The sequence below is a fragment of the Podarcis muralis genome, chromosome 7 (genome assembly GCF_964188315.1).
Source record: "Podarcis muralis chromosome 7, rPodMur119.hap1.1, whole genome shotgun sequence".
In the NCBI taxonomy this organism is placed as follows: Eukaryota; Metazoa; Chordata; class Lepidosauria; order Squamata; family Lacertidae; genus Podarcis; species Podarcis muralis.
Window position 1 is genome coordinate 59308830 of NC_135661.1, and position 23028 is coordinate 59331857.

General features: G+C 48.7%; 1 protein-coding gene across 2 annotated transcripts; it reads right to left on the reverse strand.

The window, feature by feature from the left end:
- Positions 1 to 1215: 1215 nt before the first annotated feature.
- HPCAL4 (hippocalcin like 4) lies at positions 1216 to 20492 on the reverse strand. 2 transcript variants are annotated; one of them, XM_028739061.2, is made up of 4 exons: positions 20281 to 20492; positions 5813 to 5982; positions 4927 to 5142; positions 1216 to 4548 (listed from the first exon to the last, which is right to left on the reverse strand). In XM_028739061.2, exons 2-4 carry the CDS (start codon positions 5972 to 5974, stop codon positions 4351 to 4353), a joined length of 576 nt encoding a protein of 191 aa, XP_028594894.1. In that variant the 5' UTR covers positions 5975 to 5982; positions 20281 to 20492; the 3' UTR covers positions 1216 to 4350. The 2 variants fall into 2 exon arrangements, with proteins under 2 accessions (XP_028594894.1, XP_028594895.1); XM_028739062.2 differs by lacking the exon at positions 20281 to 20492 and adding an exon at positions 11971 to 12067.
- Between the last annotated feature and the right edge of the window lie 2536 nt (positions 20493 to 23028).

A 23028-nucleotide genomic window follows, 5' to 3' on the forward strand; every position in this document is an offset into this window, starting at 1 on the left:
CAGGCCGGGAGTTGGCCTTTTCCGTAGTTTCCAGTGCCCTCTAGTGGCTGTTAAAAGCCATGCCCACAGGATAGTGTGGCTTTACAGTGGTACCTTGGGTTACATACGCTTCAGGTTACATACGCTTCAGGTTACAGACTCCGCTAACCCAGAAATAGTACCTCGGGTTAAGAACTTTGCTTCAGGATGAGAACAGAAATTGTGCAGCAGCTGCAGCAGGAGGCCCCATTAGCTAAAGTGGTACCTCAGGTTAAGAACAGTTTCAGGTTAGGAACGGACCTCCGGAACGAATTAAGTACTTAACCTGAGGTACCACTGTATTAATGTTGTGTTTTAGGGTGGAGGCCAACAGAAGTGACAGTGGAGCCTGCATGTCAGGGGAGGAGGATGGTGTCTGAGAACAAGTGGGGCCATGCCCCACCAACCTAAGCTTGCTCTCAGCCAGCCCTCCCCCTGCCTGCCTTCTTACAGACATCCAGTCCAGGTGAGTGGCCCCAGTTGTCAGCTTTCCCTGCCTTTGTGGAACCCAGGGGAGAGTAAGATGGGGACCAAGCCAGAATGAGTTGGCTCTGCCTGTCATTGGCTCTGGCGCCACCTACTGTTGGGCCTCCTTGCCTTCCTCCCTACCAACAGCAGCTGTATCACTTTTCATACTGCAAATGTTCTGGGGTTGGCTTTTTTGCTTTGTATTTTAGTCCTGCTTTTGTTGTGCTACAGCCCCTCAGACAGCGATAACGCAGGATCAATGTTTAAACCATAACCATAACCCAGGTCCAAAGTAAGGTTTGCAAATTTCCCCTTCATTTCCCCCGTCATGCAAGAGGAGCTCCGAGAGCCACACAGTGTTCGTTCCATATTTATGAGAAATCACTTTTTTAATGTGGCAACACCTATTCTCTGGAAATTCCGGCCTATTGATATTAGGCAGGTGCCTTCATTGTACTGTGTTCAACGCCTCCTAAAATCTTTTCTAAGGCAATGTAATTTTACCATGTACATTTGTTTTTTAAAATATGCTGATTTTATCTATATTTTGATAATTTTATTATGTTTACTGTTTTAAAAGTCTAATGTTAATGAAAATGTTAACAAATATTTAATACCATTTTATATAAGTTGTGAGAATTATTAAATTATCATATATAAAATTTGTTAAATAAATAAAACAAATAAATAATTACTTTTCTTTCTTTTTTTTAAGAAAAAGAGGCCAAGTTCTAAACTTCCACTGTGTTGGACACATTTTATTTCCCCCAAGTAATTTTTTTTTTAAAAAAAGACTATGTATGTATATATTTATAAACAACATCACAATTTCTAAACAATTATTACAATATTCAAAAACCACAACAAGCAGACAGGACAAGATCTCTAGAATAATCTTCATTTCAGGATGGGGACAATGAAGGGTGGAGGTAGCAGACCTGGGGATTGGCTGTGGGTCCATATTGTGGCTGCATTCAGGTGTAATGCTAAGATAAACCACAGCTTGGTGTTACAAGAGTGAGCCTAGGTGAGCCTCAAGCCCAAGGACTCTCCACTCTGGTGCAGCTGCAAAGAGGTGAGTCAAACCTTCTGCTTCCATTTTAGATTTTGCTTAACCACAGTTTAGTGTGCCATCCAAACCTTATGGTGCAGTTAATCTTACTATAGTTTGAATTGAAAGAAGCCAGATTCCTAAATTATGGTTTGAAGTTGGCTTGTTTCTGCTAAGTATCGTTAAGAGTTAATTTAGGCAGTTTCAGATGACACAGGAATCTGCAGTTAATCAGACGTGGAAGGTTCTGAACTCCTCCATGCAAATTGCTAGAGAAGGTGAAGGAAGGGGGAGAAGAGAGTGTGTAAGGAGACTTGCTGTGGCTCATCCTCCTAAGGCTAAACTATTGCACAGCACTAGGTCTGAACCTTGGTCTTAGGGCTCATCTCTATGCAATTTCACTGCTTTGGAGCTGAGTCTTTGGGAGAGCTCAGCATAGCCAGCCCACTCCCACCTCCCAGGTCTTCTCCTGCACCAGGTGCCCTGCCAAGAGTGTCCCAAAAATAATAACAATAGTAATATTTTTTTCCACTTGATTCCTCTAGTTGGCATTACAGAGGATCCCCATATTTATTTTACCCTTCATGTCTTGCCTTCTTCAATGCCTTCTTCACTTTTGCTCAAATTGGGGCATTTTCTTTAAGTTTCGCCCACATTTCATGCCTGGAAAAACGGGCTAACGCGGCTTCTGTCACAGTGCAAGTTTGCAAAATTGTAAACTTTCAAGGAGTGAACAAGAGGGCACACAGCCCACCCACTCACTCCGGGCCGAGAGCTTCACACAACCACATTGCCACAGGCCAAATGCAATCTGGAAGAGGGGTGGGAGAAGAGGGGGTGGGTAGGGGGGCGAAGAGAGGGCTGTCTAGGAAGCGCAGCAGTGTCCCAACAAAAAGCAGAGACTCCACCCACCAGGTCCCCCCGCCCCAGCAATTCTGACATAGGATTGTTTGGCTCCAAACCAAATCTGTTTTCATTCAACCTGGGGGCAAAATGCATTCCTCGCCTACAGTAAAATAACAAAACAAAACCCAGTATTATCTTCTACACTGCCAGTGCACCAATGAGGCAACCTGAAGCAATGGGCAGCATGCTCCACAAGAGACAGGAGATCCTGATCCCTGCTGCCATTTTTCTTCCAGCTGCCACCCTTCTCTGGCCTTGGTGGCAACAGCTTCCATCTCAGTTTTGGATAAACCAAAGACACAGCTGAAAGGCAAAGCCAGGGAGAGTCTTGGTGAAAAGGGAGCATTCCCCCCAACCTGGTGCTGGCTACATTACTGCTGGTCTCCTTCCAGCAGGCCTGGATCTCTCTCCGTGTGTGTGTCGGCAGTGTGTCTCGCCTCAGCCACCAAAAAGGTCTAGGGCTGGCCCTGCTCTTCCAGACCAGGGTGATCAGGTTAAGAGTAGGGAACAGGAGGCTCTGGAGATGCTTCTGGAATCCGACTCCTATCAGCCTCAATCAGCAAAACCATCTGTCAGAGGTGATGGGAGTTGGGGACCACCAGCAACACCTGCAGGACCACAGATCTCCTGCATTAGGTTTCTGCCAGCATTCAAAGCTGGACCCTAAAAATGCAAGCCTCAGGTTCTGTGTTTCAAAGGGGCTCCCTTTGCAGCCAAATATAAAATATACAATAACTATATTTGCAATGCAGTTGAGCATCCCCTACCCCCCAAAAAACCTGACTGTTGTCTCATGTTGGGTGGAAGAAGGAGAGATGCTTCAAACATGGAATGCCAGAATCCCAGAATCCTACAGCATTTCCCCCACCTATCATTGATTCTTCAGCCCTTTTGAAATGCAGGTGTTTCTTCCCCCCTGCGCATTAGTAGATGGGATGGCAAGAGCGAAGGATTCAGGAAGAGCAAACACAGAACACCCTGCATTTTCAACATGGCCATCTTAGGACAGTGCTACCCATCACAGAGCCCTCCAGATGTTTTTGACGACAACCATCAGCACTAGCCAGCACCAGATTGGAGAATGCTGCCCTATGATTACCCAGAAACACTTCTTACCTCTGGCAATGGCATCCCCTTCAATGGCAGGTGGCGCCACTCTATTGTCAAGGAAGGGAGGAGAAGGAGGAGAATCTAGAGGGGGAAAGAATACCTTTGACCCATTGCTAGGACATTTTGCTGCTGCCATTGATTATTCATAGCTGTGAAGAAAGGGGTAGGAAAGGTGTTGAGGGGAGAAATGACCTGTTCCCCATTTGGGGCTTCAAGCTGTGTGTGTTGGGCAGGGGGGATTACAGGGCAGGGGAGGGAAATGGCTGCCCCAGAGCTGCTGTTCAAGGGGCACATCTGAAGATTACGTTAGAGGGTCACCGGAGGGAAGAGATCTGCCCTAATCCTAAGAGCTACAACTGAAGTGAAGGATAACAGACTTCTGAGGATTACAAGACCTTGCAGTTGTCAAGGATCATGGATATATAGGCAAGCCATCGAAAGGTAAGTTGGCCTGTATGTTCTTGGGAATGTCCGGGTGCAAAGGGGGAGTCAAGAGGGATGACGGGCCCCAGAGATGGTGGGACCAGAGGGTTGAGACGGAAGAAATTCATTCTAATAGGACCTTGGTGAGGTCACAAGAGCAATGGCCAGAGGAACTGTGCAAATTATGAGCTGCAGGCCCCAGGGGATTGCATGGCGGGGCCTTGTTTGGGGCCCAGGAGGCTGTGCGAAACACAGTGCCTCCTGTCCCAGGGAGTGGAGTCTGCAGCTCCCCAGGAGAAGGGGGGAAAGATGCAAGGATGGGTAGGCCAGGCCAGGGGAGGGCGGGGGGCGAGTTGTGCATTGGGACCCTCCCTCTACTTCTGCATGTCACACTGCAGCAGGAGGACAATGGAAGGGTCACTCTTGGCGGCTTCTTTGAACTCTTCCAGGGTGATCTGGTCATCTTTGTCTTTGTCCATCTTTGTGAAGATCTTGTCGACACGCTGCTGCGGCGTCAACCCATCTTGGTTCATCCTCATCATGATGACGGTGCCCACCATCTTGTAGATGGCCTGGAAGGCAAAGGAGAAAGGACTGAGGACATGGCTCTGTGGCTCAGAGACTCTCTGAGGTCTCTGTAGCCAGGAGATATCTGCTAGGGACTAGTCTCAGAGGGCAGGTGGAGGTAATTGTTGTTATCAGTGTCTTGCCATCCCAGGAAAAGAGCTTACCTGGCTGTCTACAGGAGGCTTCCTATGTAGTGCTCATGCCCCAAACGAGTTTTTGTCAACTTAGGGCCCTCCAGAGGTTTTGGACTACAACTCTCATCAGCCCCAGCCAGCCCTAACATCTGGAGAGCGTTGGGTTACCAAAGCCTGCACTATATTAATCTAATCCACCAGGACTGTGGAAGAAACACATCCACAGAGATTGCTAGCATTCTCCCATACCTCAATAATCTCCAGCATCTCCAAGCGTGTTATCTTGCCGTCTCCATCCAAGTCGTACATCTCAAAGGCCCAGTTCAGCTTTTGTTCAAAGCTTCCCCTGGAGGTGACTGAGAGAGCGCAAATGAACTCCCGGAAGTCGATGGTCCCATCCCCGTTCTTGTCAAACGTGCGAAATGCATGCTGGGCAAACTTGGAGGCATCGCCGTAGGGGAAAAACTACAAGGAGATAAGATGGGATAGGAGCAGCCATGAGAGGGAAAGCAGCTAGCAGCAATCTGGGAGGCCAGTGGGCAACAGCCGGGCAAGGACTTGGCATAGGCCACCTATATTGGATTCAAGCCTTTTCCAATTTAAAGCCTAGATGGGAAAGCTCTGCTTACAAGCTGCACCAGCATCAGCTGACAATGGCAAGGCAACATTGCAGAAAATATCACAAGCAGGTTGCAGAATTCATGCTCTGCTCCCCCTATTGTATTCATGGTGCAATTTCCCAACGTGGAGATCACAGAATCATAGAATTGTAGGGCTGGAAAGAACCCCAAGGGTCATCATGTGCAACACCCTGTAATGCAGGAATCACAGCTTAAGAATCCTTGACAGACATCCAAACTCTGGTTAAAAACCTCCAATGAAGGAGAGTCCACCATTGCAAAAGTCTGAGGTTTCAGGACATTATTGCAGCTCAGAGACACATTCCAGCCGGGCAAAAACAATGAGTGTTTGGAGGAGGGCCACATTCAGTCGCTGGGAGGGCCTGAGGGTCCCTGTCTTGTGGGAACAAGCTTTGCTGCTGTGCCAGGCTCAGACAGCAGGACCTCACAAGGCCCACCAAGGCAGCCCCTGCATCCTTGCATAGACCACGGACTCCCTGCCACCGCCACCATACCTTGATGTAGAGTTGCTGGAATTCCTCCAAATTGAGGATGCCTGTGGGGCAGTCCTTCAGGAAGCCCTTGTACCACTGCTTCAGCTCTTGCTCATTGAACTCAGTGCTCCTCACCAGGTCGTCCAGCATCTCTGGAGCCAGTTTGCTGTTGTGTTTGCCCATTGCTGGTTCTGGAGAAAGAGCGACATGTCATCAGCGATAGTAAACCCCTGGCTTATGTGCAACAGATAAAACAACAACAACATGGTATTCCCTTGTTTGGCCCTCTGCCACCACTTCCCTTCATCAGGGGACTCACAGCATCCACTGGAGAAAAACATACATTGTCACATAGCTCTCCCCTCCATTTCTCTGCCCCTTGACCTATCAACCCACATATTGCAGGCAGGGTCAGACTAATAAATTTTCCTGCCTGAGGCAAAGGACAAGATGGTATCACACATCCTTCCTGTATACGGAGAATGACTGATTCTTTCCTCAGTACAAGCATCCTCAACTGCACCTTCAGGGAGCAGGCTAGTTTTTTGGGGGGCAGGGGGGGCAGGGCATGTGATGTACACAGCACTGCCCCCGAACAAAGAGGAATAGCTAGAGACAGTCTCAGGGGGAACAGTTGGGGGTCTGCCATTGCTGCCCCTCCAGGGACTGACATCTGAGGTGGTTTCCTCCATTTGGCTAATGGCAGGACCGGCCCAGACCACAAGGAAAGCCAGCAGCTCAAAAGAGGGTGCTATTCCCCCCCCCCCGGACTTCCTATACAGTTTAACAGACGGCCTATTTTGGCAGAGATGACGAATCCTCCATCGCCAGCGAGGGCTCCCACGCAGCCTTGGCACTTCTTCGCTAGTTCACTCTGAACAACAGATGGCTGACGGGAAGGCGCTCGCTTCTGCCATCCTTGCATGGGGCTCTCTCTCCATTTCTTCCCTTGGAAGTTAGCTCAGAAAAAAAGCCCCTGCTTGGATGAGTCTCTCTCTCACTCGTGACAAAGGCGGCCTTTTGTGCACTGTTACAGCACGACACACACGCGCCATCCAATGTACCATACACGGAAAGCACTATTATGCCGCTTTCAAGCGTCACGGCATCCTCCGAAGAATCCTGGGAACTGTAACTTGTTACAGGTGCTGGGAGTTTTTAGGAGACCCCTATTCCCCTCACAGAGCTACGATTCCCAGAGTTCCCTGTGAAAGAGGGATACAAGTCACACTGGAAATTGTAGCTCTGTGAGGGGCATAGGGTTCTTTGGGGGAAGATATGGCTGTGGAATGGTAGTTCTTTAGATGAATGTCTGTTCCGTGTGGCTGATTCTTATGTAAGCAAGCATCAGACTGCAGCCCTGATGGTGCCCTTAGCGTTCACATGTGCAATAATGCAGTTCTGCCCTGAACCAGCGCCTCCCATTGCAGCTTTCTTCCAACCTGTCTCCCTCCTCTGCTGCCCTCATCCCCCCCCCCCCCCCAGCAGCCTTGGCAGGCAACAGGTTGGACAAGGCTGCAGTACAAAGATAGGCACGAACCAATAGCCTGACTTCGTAATTGGAGTTTGTGTTTTGAAGAAGGTGTCAAAAGCCTGGAAACGATGCCTTATGAGGAACGGCTAAGGGAGCTGGGCATGTTTAGCCTGGAGAAGAGGAGGTTAAGGGGTGATATGATAGCCATGTTCAAATATATAAAAGGATGTCATATAGAGGAGGGAGAAAGGTTGTTTTCTGCTGCTCCAGAGAAGCGGACATGGAGCAATGGATCCAAACTACAAGAAAGAAGATTCCACCTAAACATTAGGAAGAACTTCCTGACAGTAAGAGCTGTTCGACAGTGGAATTTGCTGCCAAGGAGTGTGGTGGAGTCTCCTTCTTTGGAGGTCTTTAAGCAGAGGCTTGACAACCATATGTCAGGAGTGCTCTGATGGTGTTTCCTGCTTGGCAGGGGGTTGGACTCGATGGCCCCTGTGGTCTCTTCCAACTCTATGATTCTATGATTCTATGAAAAGGTGGAGGCAGGTGATCCCCTTGCCCACATCCCCCTTCCCCACCTGCTCAAGCAAAGGAGATGCAAAAGCCTTCCCTTCCCTTGCCAGGTAAATTCCCCTCTGTCACTTCTCTCTCGGTGCCAAGCAACTGACGAGGGCACACTTCACATGTTTGCCCTCCCCTCTTGCATTTCAAGAGATAGCTATTTTGTTGACCTTCAGGGAAATCAAAGGCTGGGAGGAGAGATTCCATCCTCCGGTTCGGTTTTTGCTCTTGAAGGCAGCTGGGATCAGAAGTGCTTCCGTGCAGCAGTTTAGAGGCAGGCAGGGTTGTGGTTGTTTGCTGCACTCACACAACCTTGTCCTCATAAAATTGCCATCCCATACCCCCCCCCCCGCCCCCATTTAATCCAAATCTAGGTTGTCACTGCTTTGCTTTTGTTATTGTCCTTTTTTTTACTTATCAAATTTTCCATGAAAATGGTAGATCCAGATCAAATGGAGAAATAACATACATTTTGATGAGAAAAATGTGATATGGACACGGCAAAGCTTGCATGCAGGAACAGCACTAAGCACACAATAAACTGTTGTGTGGTGAAAAAGGTGTGCCAGCCAGCAGAGAGGAGTGGGGTGATATGGCTGGAGACCCTAAAAGGAAGCCTAATTCTTTCTTTGTCTCTGCCCAGCTATTACATCCAACACCAATCGTGTATCCATGCAGCCTTCCATACGCACAAGAGGAGGAGAAGTGGGGGATATTTTCTGCAGAGAAAGGTTGACATAAGAGCCCAGCTGGAGCAGATCAAAGGCCTGGTTCTGCATCCTGCTTCCGACAGTGGCCAGTCAGAACCCCCCAGGAAGGCCAGAGGCAGCCCTTGCCTTACGATTCAGAGGTAGGTTCCTTCTGAACATACCAGCTGCCTCGTCCTGAGGCTGTGTCCACACTAGGGCTTTAATGCATGCACGGGCCAATTTTCCCATGTGCGCATTTGTGTGCCATCATGCACCCATGAGTGCTTTCAAGCTTGATGTTTCCAGTTCACATTGCAATTTTTGTATTTGTTCCTCCTGAAGGACCCTAATAAGCACAGGAGTGGCCAGTCCATCCTGGGGTGTATTTGGGCTGTGTGCTGTTGTCCACCCTCCCTGAGTTCCAGCCCCTTTGCAGACTGAGTAATTGAAAATTGGTCACATCTCTATATACTTATCGCCAGAAAGATGGCTCACCTCCCCCACCTCCACACTCTTAAGTCTGTGCTGTTCTCGCTTGTTTGCACACATGAAGCAAATCTTATGGTTTGGGTTTTTTGTAAAAAAATAAACAAACAGCTGTTTTGTGCTGGAGCAGTTTTGCAAGAAAGAGCTGCATTTTTATAATACAGAAATAAAAGAAAATTGTCACGCATGCAGCATCCTTTCCTTTGGGCTGATGGAAACAAAATGGGAGTAGGCACCTAGCGAAATGTCACAGCACACATCAAACCCACCCACCCTGCATTTCAGTCTCTGATCATGAAAGGGAGGCTTTGCAGCTCTGCCTGTAGATGCCCTGGGGCATTAAACCTGGGAACGTCTGCATGCAAAGTATATGCTCTAACCACTGAACCATAACACCATTCTGTAGAGTTATCACAACTAGCAGCCACTGATAGTCTTATCCTCTATGAAGTTGTGAGCCTCTGCCATGTCCCATTCCTCCCCCCCCCCCAACTGATTTCTAAACAAAAATGCTCCAAATGTTGTAGGTTTTGCTCATGGTGCAGCTGAAAGACTGCTGGGCTTGGAGGTGGGCAGGAACTGTTTAATTTCCAGATCAGGCAGTCTGAAAGCTCACATCCGTTTTGCCACAACAAAATGGGACTTGCATTTTAAAGGGCTCTGAAAAGCTCTATAGGTGACATAATGTGTTGCGCTGTATTCCACCTTAGGCAAAATGTTACATATCTGTATAATACACACAGGCACACACTTGTGTGAATAAATAGATATTTCGAGAAGAGAGTATCCTTACTTCCAGACTGAGGAAGAGCTCTGTGTAACTGAAAAGCTTGCAGCTACATTGCGAACCTTTGCCAGCCCTAATAACGGCTCTGTTCCACCGTCTCTGTAGATTTTGCTCTAACAGACCAAAATAGCTACCTCTTTTGATTAACAATAAAGAGATTATGAATAACAGCTTCCCTTTCAGGCTTTTCTGATTCCCCCCCCCCCCCCGGCTCCTTCACTGGGGTGTTATGTTCAGGAGGAGATTTGGGGCAGAGAAGAGAAGGGACAAGCATCTCAATACCCATCCTTGCTACACATAGCAACGGGTGCTGAGGCTGCCATGGCAACAGCTGCACTGTAGTGAAATTGTTCCTAGCAGCAGCAGCAGAGCACATCCCTGAAGCTACCAGCCAACTCTTTCATCCTTGCATGTCTCCCCATTTGTTTCCCCCATCTTCCTTCCACAGACCTTATTTGATTCAGCCAAAAAAGGCCCCCTGCCCTCCGCACAATTAAGCCATTTTTTTTCATTTTTCTTTTGAAGGAAGACCAGAAATAGAAGCAAGCAAAAGCATTCTGATCCCACCCTGCAAGCAGTTATTATGTTACGCCTTCTCTATGACCCTCAAGCACGGCTTGTCTCCCCACATTCTAAAACCAAGCTGCATCCAGCTGATATGTATTTCGGCGCTCGTGTCACACGAAAGGGCTGCCCAACAGCTGCATACAGTATATTCTCATTCTCCCTCTTTCAAACACGGATGGGGAACCTGTAGCCCTCCAGCCAGCCCCAGCCAGCATGACCAAGGGTCAGGGAATCATTTTCCAACAACAGCTGGAGGGCCAAAGGGTCTCTACTCTTGTTCTTTAAAACAAAAGCAAAAACCTGTTCAGGGAGCAAGTTCAAGAGACGAAGAGGAAAATCAAACCCACCGGCTATTTTGCGCCAGATATTACTGGTGAGCTGTAAGGGTTTGGTATTGGAGTGCTAACAAGAAATACATGGAAGGGAGCACCTGTTTACTTTTTCAACAGGGCAGCCTTCCCCAACCTGGTGCCCTCCAGATGTTTAAGACTGCCACTCCTAGCGACCCCAACTAGACAAGAGTTGCAGTCCAAAACACCCAGACGGCACTAAATGCCAGAAGGCTGCAATAGCTGGTGTTGCTTCAAGGTCATGTCACTGGACTTGTCTGCATGGGAACATTCAGAAGAGGGAATTTTTATCTCCCTTCTCCCCTTTTGCTTCTCTCTGCTATTAATCAGCCAAGATTAAAACGAACCCAGTAAAACTCAGGAGGTAAATGCTGCATTTTTCACTCTATTTCTAAATGCGGTCGAGGATAAGACATTTCCCTTTGAACTCATGATTCTACTCTGTTTCTCTAAATTCTTCTGCTTTGTTGGCAAATAAGCTAAGTTGTGCTTCCATGGCAAGAACCCCTTGGCAATAACAGCTGTGCTGGCTGGCGCTGATGAGAATTGTCCTCCATAACATCTGGAGGGCACCAGCTTGGGGAAAGGCTGATATAAATGTTGCCAATATTTTTTGGGAGCTAAAATGAAGGTGAAACTGGCCAAAAGAAAATATAGGTTTGGGGGAGCATATTTCAGAACAGGAGGCATCAAACTGAGTGTTTTGCCGTCTGCTGGAAATGGAAAGGAGGGTGACTTCTTTAAGCCAGCCTTCTCCAACTAGCACTCTTCAGATGTTTTTGGACTTCAACTACCATCAGCCCCAGCATCATTCAACTGTGCTGGCTGGGGCTGATGGGGGCTGTAGTCCAAGCTGAAGCCAATCATGATGGCCCTCCAGAGAGAGTCTCTCAGCCATATGCAACAACGACACTACAGACGCCACAGCCGAAGACATTTCATTCCTTGTGATGATGCTCAAATCTCTCTCTCTCTCCCTCTCTCCCTCTCATCTCACACAACACACTTCTTCCCAGGGTCAGACACCAATTCCTACCTTCGTCAACACCCAGCCATGGTAGCACCCAAAGCAGACAACTTCACCTTGTTGCATGATAGGTCTGACCCAGAGAATTTAGTGCCCACATTTCTGGACTGCAGACGGGGAAATCCTCTCACTCCCCCAAATTAGAACCACCAGTTTGAGAAGGAAAAAAGTCCTCTGGTCCTGCAGCAAACAAAGGCCACTATACACAATGGTTGTATTTTTTCCATGCTCTTACCTTGCTTACTGCCACACGTGCCTCTGTCTATTTCTTTCTCGCAATGCACCAAAGCCTCTACTGTGAAGCGAAGGCAGAACCAACAGCTGGGGTGTGAATGCAGATTTGCGGCTGGACTCAAGGAATCTCTGTCTAGTGTGTGAGCTGCAGAAATTTGCCTCCCTTTCTGGTCGACACACAGCCCTTCTATGCTGGCTGGGACAGGGGGGAATTATTTGCATAAGAGAACAGGAAACCTGTTGTAAAGGAGGCACCATTTGCATGACCCTCTCAGATGCAGAACTTAGCCTGGGAAAGGTGGCTTTTTGAGTTACCTTGAAAATAGAGCAGGGGTGGGGAACCTGTGCCCCCCCCACTGACCCTCCAGTGCACATCAGCCTCAGCCAGGGATTATGGGAGTTGTAGTCATGCAACATCTGGAGAGCCACAGATGTTCTCCACCCCAGGAGAGGGTGAAATGGCACCAATGGATTTTAAAGGTGCTCCTCTTAATGCTCATAAGCTGATCACGCCTTCAAAAGCTGATCAGCGCTGACATTGGCCCCATTAGCTACACTAAGGAAGTCCTGATGTGGAATTCCCACCATGTCTTTACCTGCCCCATCACCTGATGTCACACTTGATGCCAGTTATTGGGCAGGTGGCTGTGATTTGGGGGGGGGGGACAGCCTCAGGAGCCTAATCAACTGGAAGTCAATATCCTACTACTGTTTTAGGAGTGGGAGAAGTGAGGCACCATTTTGAACAAAATCTACTTCTGTTCAAAAAGGGATTATTTGTCCCAGTTATAATGTGTAGGTTAGGTGAGGATGAGAGGTATGGGATGCTGGAGAGTGGGGTGGGGCAAGAGGCACAGAGCTAGCTAAGGAGCACACGCACACATTACGGCAGGGCAGAAAGCTCTGTGAGGTCTGGAGATTTTACCCCTAACCACTGTGCATCCTATCTGAGCCCTCTTCTAAATCCTAAGCCTTAAGCTGTTAGACGTTTTCTCTGCAGTCATGAGGGGCAGAAACTTAAAAACGAAGAAACAAACAACCAACCAGAATAACAGAACTGCACAGCTGGAAGGGGGCCCAAAGGTCCAACCCCCTGTGTTGCAGAAACCATAGCTAAATAATCCCTGACAGATGGTCATTGAACCTCTGTTTAAGGTAAAGGTACCCCTGCCCGTACGGGCCAGTCTTGACAGACTCTGGGGTTGTGCGCCCATCTCACTCAAGAGGCCAGGGGCCAGCGCTGTCCGAAGACACTTCCGGGTCATGTGGCCAGCGTGACAAAGCTGCATCTGGCAAGCCAGCGCAGCACACGGAAACGCCGTTTACCTTCCCGCCAGTAAGCGGTTCCTATTTATCTACTTGCACCCGGGGGTGCTTTCGAACTGCTAGGTTGGCAGGCGCTGGGACCGAGCAGCGGGAGCGCACCCCGCCGCGGGGATTCAAACCGCCGACCTTTCGATCGGCAAGCCCTAGGCGCTGAGGCTTTTACCCACAGCGCCACCCGCGTCCCGAACCTCTGTTTAGAAACCCTCTAATGAAGGATGGTCCACCACCTTCCGTGGGTGTCCATTCGACTGTCGAATAGCTCTTACTGTCAGAAAGTCCTTCCTAATGTTTAGTCAGAATCTAATTTCTTGCCATTTGAATCCACTGCTTTGAGTCCTACCCTCTGCAGTAGCAGAAAATAATCTTGCTCCAGATCCCGGGAAAAGTGACCACACCCCATACTCCTGCAATCTGTGTGGGCAGCGCTGGGTTTAGAGAAGTGCGAGAGTTTCCCCCACAGGGCACCAAACCGAGGGGTTGCAAAATGATCATTATCAAACCTATATTTATATGGGTACCTACTCTAAGTTAGGGGGTGCCAATTTTTGTCCTTGCTCAGGGCGCCCCTGATGTGGGGCTGCCTTTGAATAGGACTCGGAAACTTCAACTGGTCCAAAGTGCAGCGACCAGATTAGTGGGTGGTGCTCTATTTAGATCTCAGATAACCCTTGTTTTAATACAGCTGCATCGATTGCCATTTCAATTCCAGGCCCAGTTCAAAGTGTTTGTATTAAAGCCCTCCAAATATCTGAAAGACCGCCTCCTTCCCTACAGACCCCCTTGGGTGTTAAGATCAGCAAAGCAGGTAGTTCTGCTGCCCTCAGAAGCTCAGGAGTGGCAGCGGCTTGGAATAGGGCCTTCTCTGTGGCAGCCCCTAAGTTGTGGAATGTCCTCCTCACAGGAGTGTATCTGTCTTCACCCTGGCCTTTGACACCTGAAATCTACATTTTTGGGACCCACTCTATTTCTGTGATCGTTAAGTTGCCCTAAACTGTTTTTAATGTTGCATTTTAAATTCTTGCAACCCACCCTGTGACCTTAGGATTAAAATCACCACCACCACCACCTTCATTATACCTAATAAACCAACACCTCAAAGATGGAGAAGGCAGGTCAGTGAGGTTTCAACCCCTTCCTCTTCCCAGAACCCCCAGTAGGAAAAAGGAAGCTCCAATATAGGTGGGTGAGAATCTCAACCTGGGCCAGAGATGGCTTATGAAAATGGAATTGCATTATGGGAAACCTTAGAGGACAAGAAATGTCCATTGCCCTCAACAAGCTGTAAGTTTATCACAGCAACAAACAGAAGGAAACACTAACCGGGATGTCAGATGATAATTGGATGCAAGGCACAGTTCTCCACCAGTGCCACAAAACCATTAGGACTGTTAACTACAGTTAAACTAGGTTGGCTATGAATTCCTTACATATACCAGAGTTGCTACATCAGATGCAGAGGTAACTACCAAGAGTGACAACCCTCAATGACAAGGGGGGAGTTGGAGAGTTTGCATCAGATCAGAGGAGAGACACAGCTGAATGTGGCCACCCCCAACCTGGTGTCCTCCAGCTGTTTTGGCTACATTTCTCATCTGCCCCAGCCAAACATCTATGGTGAACCAGCTTAGGGGAGGCTGGCTTAGAGAAACCATTCTGCCCCATCTGCAACAGTAGAACAACACGGATCTGCCTTGCAGAGGTGTTGTAAGGATGGAAGGATCTGTCAGTTTCCCTTTTCCCAGTTTCTCATTTTTCCAATTTTACATGCACTTCTCCTGGTTTATGCAGCAATTTCTGAGATTTCTTCTTTTTTCAAATCCTCGTGGAAATTCTTCAGCATTTTAGTGCAAATTTCTCCCAACAAATACATTTTTGCCTACAGTTTTAACTTATGTAATTTTTGCAAGCAATTTCTCCTACTATAATGCACTTTGTATGTTGCTTTCACTGGTATTATATTCATTTTTATACCCATCTCTCCCTAATATATGCATTTTTGTAATCATCAGTTAGTTAGAGAATTGCATTGCAAAATTCGGCTATGTGTGAATTTTGAAGGGTGGTTCTGTATTTTGATTCTCATGCTGTTTGGAAAGTGTGAATTTGATACATTTGGTTTTATAATGAGAGCTGAGGGCTTAGCCACACTTCCTCTTGTCCTGCTGCTTTCCCCTACTCTTTAGTGCTCAATCACAGCAAATGGCAATTTGTGTTTTCTCTGGATTGACAGTTGCTCTGATTTAGAGCTAAAGAGCAAGTTTTCCCTGGGAAAGGAGCAAGGACATGGGGCAAACCACTGGAACCTGTGCTTTCTAGGCACCCGACAAGCAGAGGTTTGGATGAGGCCTGAATCGAACTTCTCCCCCATCCGTCACTGTAAGGATTACAAGATAACGCATGGACACTGGAGACTCTTAAAGCATTATACAAACGCCAAAGATTATGCTTTCTGCCTCTTTTGTTTGCTGGGACCCTGTTCTGATAGGAAGAGAAACTTCCTCAACATCCACCCATGGAGGGAAATAATTTATTGAAGTTCTTCCACTCTCCCTGTGTCTGTGTCTGGTAAAAGCCCTTAAAGTAATCTTCCCCATTTCACAGAATCATAAAATTGTAGAATTGGAAGGGACCCGCATAGGTCCTCTCGTCCAGCCCCCTGCAATGCAGGCATCTCAGCTAAAGCATCCATGAGAGATGGCCATCCAACCTCTGTTTTTAAACCTCCAAGGAAAGCGAGGCCACCACCTTCTGAGGGAGTCCATTGCGCAGTTGAACAGCTCTTAACTTCTTTCTTTCTGATGTTTAGTCAGTACAGTGGTACCTCGGGTTCAGTACTTAATTCGTTCTGGAGGTCCGTTCTTAACCTGAAATCGCCGGAGCACGATTTCTGTTCTCATCCTGAAGCAAAGTTCTTAACCTGAAGCACTATTTCTGGGTTAGTGGAGTCTGTAACCTGAAGCATATGTAACCTGAAGCGTATGTAACCCGAGGTACCACTGTATCTCCTTTCTTGTAACTTGAATCCAAGTCCTTGTCTCCAGAGCAAGAGAAAACAAGATTGCATGATCTTCCATGTGGCAGTACTTTAGATATTCGAAGATGGCTCTCATATCTCCTCTCAGTCTCCTCTTATCCAGGCTAGTCATACCCAACTCCCTCAACCATTCCTCTTAAGGCTTAGTTTTCAGACCCTTGATCATCTTAGCCGCCCTCCTATGCAGATGTTCCAGCTTGTCAATAGCCTTCTTGAATTGTGGTGCCCAGAACTGGACACAGTACTCCAGGTGTGGCCTGATCAAGGCACAAGAGAGTGGAACTATTACTTCCTTTGATCAGAACACTATACTTCTGTTGATGCAGCCAAAAATGGCATTAGCTTTTGTTGTTGCTGCATCACTGTTGGCTCATGCTAAGTTTGTGGTCCACTAAGGCACCCAAATCCCTTTCACATGTACTCCTTGGCAAGCCAGGTATCACCACATCTTATAAGATGATTCTTTACTATGGGATAGGAGCCCCTCATGCATCCAAGTTTTATGTAGCACCTATATGATGTCAATGTCATCAAAATGCCAGCCTGCATCTCTCTCTTTCCCCACCCTATTTAGCCTTTATGGGGGAAATCCATGCCTGAGGTGTATCTCAATAACTTGTTCACAGTATTGAGCCCCCACCTGCAAGCACATCCTGCCCACCTCCAAAATCTCCCCCATCCCTGCTTTTCTTGCTCATTTTTCTAACTGGTCTCAGGCAACTTCCTCAGGAGTGTTGCTAAGTCATTAAAGGACGTGGGACTCAGCCAGTCTATAACACACATTTGCATAACATATGCATATGCTAATTTTTTAATGTAAGGATGCACATATAAACTGATTTTCTGCTTATATTTAAAATGGGCAGGGTCAGACAATCCTGGTGCAAAAGGCCCAGGGCCCAGGTCCTTGCCTAACAACACCCCTACCACTTCCTCATTAGATTTAAAGCAAAAAATACTTTGCTCCAGCCTGCTATCCTCCCCTTGGAGGTGGATTTTGCAAAGTGGTGGGCTTTTATTCTGGAAGCTGCTGTTTGGCCACCTCCCACTTCCCCATCCTATTCCCGGTGGCAGATCTTGGGGTCTTAAAATTTAGCGGCACCCTGTGCGATGCCAAAATTCAGCGGTCCACCCCACCTCTCACCTTCTATTCTATATCATGGTTGCAGCACCCCCTGCGGCGCCCCTGAGGCTCTGCACCCACTGTGACCAAACCAGTCACACTCTCCTAATCTGCCTCCGCTATTTCTCTATTTGCAGAGAAGGGAGTCAACCTAAGGCAGCTGCCCTCCTAAGGATTCTTGCGCAGAGGTCCCACAAAATCAATGAAAGTTTCCTCCAAGCAAACCTGCTGAGGACAAGATTGCCTCTAGGAGAATGGAGACCAACAGCCTTTCAGTAGTGAAAGTAAAAAAGGTAAAGGTACCCCTGCCCGTACGGGCCAGTCTTGACAGACTCTAGGGTTGTGCGCCCATCTCACTCAAGAGGCCGGGAGCCGGCGCCGTCCGAAGACACTTCCGGGTCACGTGGCCAGCGTGACAAGCTGCATCTGGCGAGCCAGCGCAGCACACGGAAACGCTGTTTACCTTCCCGCTGGTAAGCGGTCCCTATTTATCTACTTGCACCCGGGGGTGCTTTCGAACTGCTAGGTTGGCAGGCGCTGGGACCGAACGACGGGAGCGCACCCCGCCGCGGGGATCCGAACCGCCGACCATGCGATCGGCAAGTCCTAGGCGCTGAGGTTTTACCCACAGCGCCACCCGCGTCCCATAGTGAAAGTAGAAAGTCCAAATAGCCCCAGTCATATGTGCTAATAATAAACATGAGCCACAACCCACTGGGAAGTTCTCCTGCACAGGCTTATTTGAAATGAATGGGAGAAATTGTGAGCTCAGAGGCACACCAAGATTTCTTCCAAGGTTGGAGGACTGAACCCAGAGCTCCAAACCCCCCACTTCTTCCTTTCACAAAAATGCTTGATCCCTTACGAAACCCCTCACAACTCTGACTGTGGGTTCTATTTTGCAGAAGACTGGTCTTTATTTGATGCCTGCTACTCTGGTCTTAGTTCTGGCTTGTAAATACGCACCTATGGTGAATAAGACAAACCTCTGGAAGACCAGGGCTGCTTCCAAGCAGAGAAGTGTTTTGCGTTCTGAAAGAGAGTTGGCACTTTCCCTCTCCTCAGGCCATTGGTGTGCCGTAAATGGCTTCAGTCAGCCCTGCGTTGTCTAGTAGGTTTTGCAGACTTGCTTGCAAGGATATCTGAAACTGTATTTTTATGGAGGACAGAGAGGGAATCCTAAAAGGGCAACAGTCTACTGACCTCTCCAGTTGTTCACTTGAATGAGTAAGACAATGTTTGTGAGTGCACAAAGCCACTGGCCTCAACCGATGTGCCAAGGCTTTAGCTCCAAGAGATTAATATGTGCACACTAAGTGTTCCTATTTAAGTGCCCTTGTCTTCTGGTACTTCTCCCAGATAAATCATTAGCCCTTTTAAGGGAAATGTCAGGATTCACCTTTTCCCTCCCAACAAATCCTGGCCATACTTCTGCTCTTCAGGGTTCAGCCCCCCTCTTTTGGGTCATTAGGTCTCTGTAGGCAGAATGGAGACCTTACGTGGGTGTATCAACACATGCACGGCAGCCTCAAATGCCCAGGCCCTGTCTCCTTTCGAACCCTTCCAAACACCTATCCAGTATTGCTGAATGTGAATGTGTCGAGCACCCGCTTTTTCACAAGTCCAGGCAGATTCATCCCAAGATTAAATGCTCTATTGCATGTTCTTAGGAAACTGCCAGGGCCACTTTGCTTAGCAGCGCCTGATTCAGAGGCTGTCACAGGAGAGGTCACTGCAAAGTAAAGGAACACAGCCACCTCCAGCAACCTGTGGGGGTTGAATGGTGGGGTGTTCAGGTGCTGCTGCGTGAGAATGGGGGGTGTTGCAAGTACAGGCAGGCATTCCTATTTTTGTCTGTGCAGTGTTGGAAATCAGTGCAGAATGGGCACGAGGATTCCCCCTCAGTCTTTGGAGACCACAGTCAAACTGCAAAACTGAATTGCCGGTTCCCTCTCCCTGCCCAGAGAGGAGGCCACATCACACACTTCCCCCTTCGCTTCCTTCCTCCCTCTCCCCATCTGCTAGCTCCTAAAGGCAGGAACGTTCTCCCTCTACCACCACCGCCCCCCCCTCCACTGCAGTGCCAGCCACTCTGAGATTTTATACGCTCAGACACGGAATCCACAAAGTCTGTTTCCTTTTTGAAAGGGGGTGTTGAAGAGAGAGGGGAAGAGTGATAATTTGGGAAGGGGGGATTGCTACAGGGGCAGCAAGGGGTTTGGATGGAGGGAGTATGCCAGTGGGGTGGACTGTAAGGAGGGTTTCATCTGAGCCAATGTGCAGAACCCATTTTGAATTTCACATGCCAGCCCTAGAACATGCAATGGTAGAAGCATCAGGTCATGGGTATCCCTAAGCATGTGCAGAGAGCTTTTCCTCCCAGGCAAGGGAAACCATCCCACTCCTATCTGTTTGGGATTAGGGTGGCCGGACTTCCAATAAAAGTTGATCCCAACCCCCCACCCACCCACTCACTTCTCTGCCGAGGAATTGAGCATATTTTAAAAGCATCTGGTATTTTCCATCGGTTTGGGGTAAGACAGCTTTCCTGGCATAATCGTGGTGAAACAGGTGAGTGGACCTCACTTTGAAGCTGTGTGCTTGCTAGACACCTGGGTGATACCTGCATCCCCCTGAATTAAAGGATAGACAACAGGAGATGCCCTGACCAGAAGAGAGAGGACAAGGCAGATGCCATAAATGCAGCACTGTTGATAGGGATTGCCTTCCTTGTAAAAGCATCAACACACACACACAAGCAAACACACACACCCCATTGCTCTTCCCAAACCTCTGGGACTGATGGGGTCACCAGGGCTGTTGCTTACCTTGGTGGGTCTGCCTGCCCCCAGGGGATGCCCACCTCAGGTGCGAAGTTTGAAGAGCAGGAGGGAGCGCTTAAGCCATCCACTGAAGGAGATGCTGCCTGCTGTTTTGACTGCTCCTCTTGCTGCTGCTGCTGCTGCTGCTGCTGCTGCTGCTGCTGCTGCTGCTGCTGCTGCTGCTGCTGCTTGGCACCTTCTTCCTCCTCCTTCACCTGCTCTGCCTTCTGAATTGCTTCTCCGCCTCCTCTTGTATCAGTATGTGCCCCTCCTAACAGGGAGAAGGGAGGGGCCCCACTGGCCTGCCTCTCAGCCTCATTGGCTGCAGCGAGTGCCTGTCAGCGCACACTGCTCCAGGTGGGGCTCTGCCTTTTGCTCCTGTTCCTCAGCCCAGACCAAGGCTGAAAGGAGAGCTGCCAGGGCACGGTGCCCGCCTGGCATCAGGCAAGTCCCAGCCTGCTTGCCTGAAGGGCTCTCCCGCCCGACCCTTTTGTTTTTGGACAACAAGGGATGCTCATAAGTCACAGTGCTGGAGACAGATGCATAGTGCTTGGAGGAAAGTAATTGCAGCAGACTGCCAGCCCCAGTGCCGAGGCTCAGTTGCTGCCCTCAGGACCCAGAAGCCCTTAGACAGAGTTGGAAAGACATCCTCTAAAAAGCCTCAGCTCTCCCTGATCAGGGTTCGTTCCAGCCCTTCTTTAGCCTGATACTCACACACAGTCACAGCTACATGCTGTGGAAAGGGGCAGAGGGGCAGAGCAAGCTGCTTTATCCCCAGTCAGTCCATTGCTCAATCTAGCTTAGTACTGCCAACACTGACTGGCAGCAGCTCTCTGGGGTTTCAGATAGGGGTCTCTCCCAGATCTGTCTGGAAGATGCCATGGATTGATTGATTCCTGCATGCAAAACATGTGCTCCCCCACTGACCTACAACCACAGGGTGAGCTCCCGTTGTTCGGTCCCAGCTCCTGCCAACCTAGCAGTTTGAAAGCATGTCAAAGTGCAAGTAGATAAATAGGTACCACTCCGGCGGGAAGGTAAATGGCGTTTCCGTGCGCTGCTCTGGTTTGCCAGAAGCGGCTTAGTCATGCTGGCCACATGACCCGGAAGCTGTCTGCGGACAAACGCCGGCTCCCTTGGCCTATAGAGTGAGATGAGTGCCGCAACCCCAGAGTCATCTGCGACTGGACCTAGTGGTCAGGGGTACCTTTACCTTTAAGGAACCTTTGGCCCTCCAGATGTCGTTGAACTACAACCCCACCACCCCTGGCCACTAGCCATGCTTGCCGAGGCTGATGGGAATTGTAGGCCGGCCCCACGTGGAGAGGCAGAGGTTCCCCATGCGTGCTTTAAAGTAAAGGCAGTGTCTCTGCACATGCTGAGAGGCAGTCTTGACTTCCAGTCTAAGGCTGTGTTGGCACTGCAGATATGCAGTGGGCTGACTCCTGACTAAAGTCACATTACATTACATTTATAGCCCACCTTTCTTCGAAGAAGCTCAAAATGGTGTACAGTACATACTTCTCTCCTCACAACAACCCTGTGAGGTGGGTTAGGATGAGAGTGAGTGACTGGCCCAAATGAGTTTCATGGCTGAGTGGGAGTTTGAATCCTGGACTCACAGATCTTAGTCCCACACTCTAACCACTGCACCACACTGGCTAGTTAACAGAGCCTTGGAGATGAGCCTTGGAGGTGAGACCCTCCTCCTGCTTGAATCTGGCTGGAATATTTGGGCAAGGAATGGCAACAGAGCAAATAGGAGTTCTGGGTAAAGTAAACTCTGGACTCTTTTTCCAAAATGGAAGTTGGGATTCCAAGTTCTGCAACAGAACAGGTGGATGGGAACCCACAAGATAGGGTGTGTGGTTGTGTCAAGACTGAGGGAAATGATGGTATAGAGTTTGGATTTGATATCCCGCTTTATCACTACCCGAAGGAGTCTCAAAGCGGCTAACATTCTCCTTTCCCTTCCTCCTCCACAACACTCTGTGAGGTGAGTGGGGCTGAGAGACTTCAAAGAAGTGTGACTGGCCCAAGGTCACCCAGCAGCTGCATGTGGAGGAGCGGAGGCGCGAACCCGGTTCCCCAGATTACGAGACTACCGCTCCTAACCACTACACCACACTGGCTCACACGAATTTAATGCCCAATACAGGATCTCGAGCAAGCTTCCCCAATCTACTGCCCATCCCTTGGGGGCAGTGTAGGAGTTGTAGTCAAAAAGTATATGGAGGGCACCCGGTTTGGGAAGGCTGGGCTCCTGCACACTCCCTTGTTTTGTTTCTCCTTTCCTTCCTCAATGCCTTTTCAAGTGTCAGCATTTGCTCTGTAACTTCCTTGGGGAAGGGCCCTTTGGTTGATGAAATTCTAAAGCGAAAAGTAAATTCAATAAACTACTTTGTTGTTAATAAACAAGCAAAGGCAACAGAAGCAGGTCCTGTAGATACCCCATGACTTGAAGGTTACTGGATGGGCAATGTATCTTCCCTTTTGACTCTGATCCTTTAAGGAATCCATGCCAGTTGGATGGCCTGGTCCTTCCCACCCTTTGAGTGTGAGGAAAATCAACTACCTCTTCCCTTGCCCCACTGTTGTCACAATCAGCAGGAGCCCTCTGAGACCAGGCAGCTTCACTCTCCACTCAGCTCCTGGGCAGGACCGAAGTCTCACCTGCTCCATCACTACACAAGGTTCAGACAGAGGGAAGGAGATACAGTTTCTTTTGTGAGAAATCTGTCGTCATGATCTTTA

What these genes read in the sequence shown, in the direction of transcription:
- HPCAL4 (XM_028739061.2), bottom strand. Translation starts at nt 5,974, where the DNA reads ATGGGCAAACACAACAGCAAACTGGCTCCAGAGATGCTGGACGACCTG. An exon ending in TCCAGCAACTCTACATCAAG is followed by an intron (nt 5,143 to 5,812) that starts GTATGGTGGCGG and finishes ATCTCCTTGTAG; the next exon opens with TTTTTCCCCTACGGCGATGC. An exon ending in AGATGCTGGAGATTATTGAG is followed by an intron (nt 4,549 to 4,926) that starts GTATGGGAGAAT and finishes TTTGCCTTCCAG; the next exon opens with GCCATCTACAAGATGGTGGG.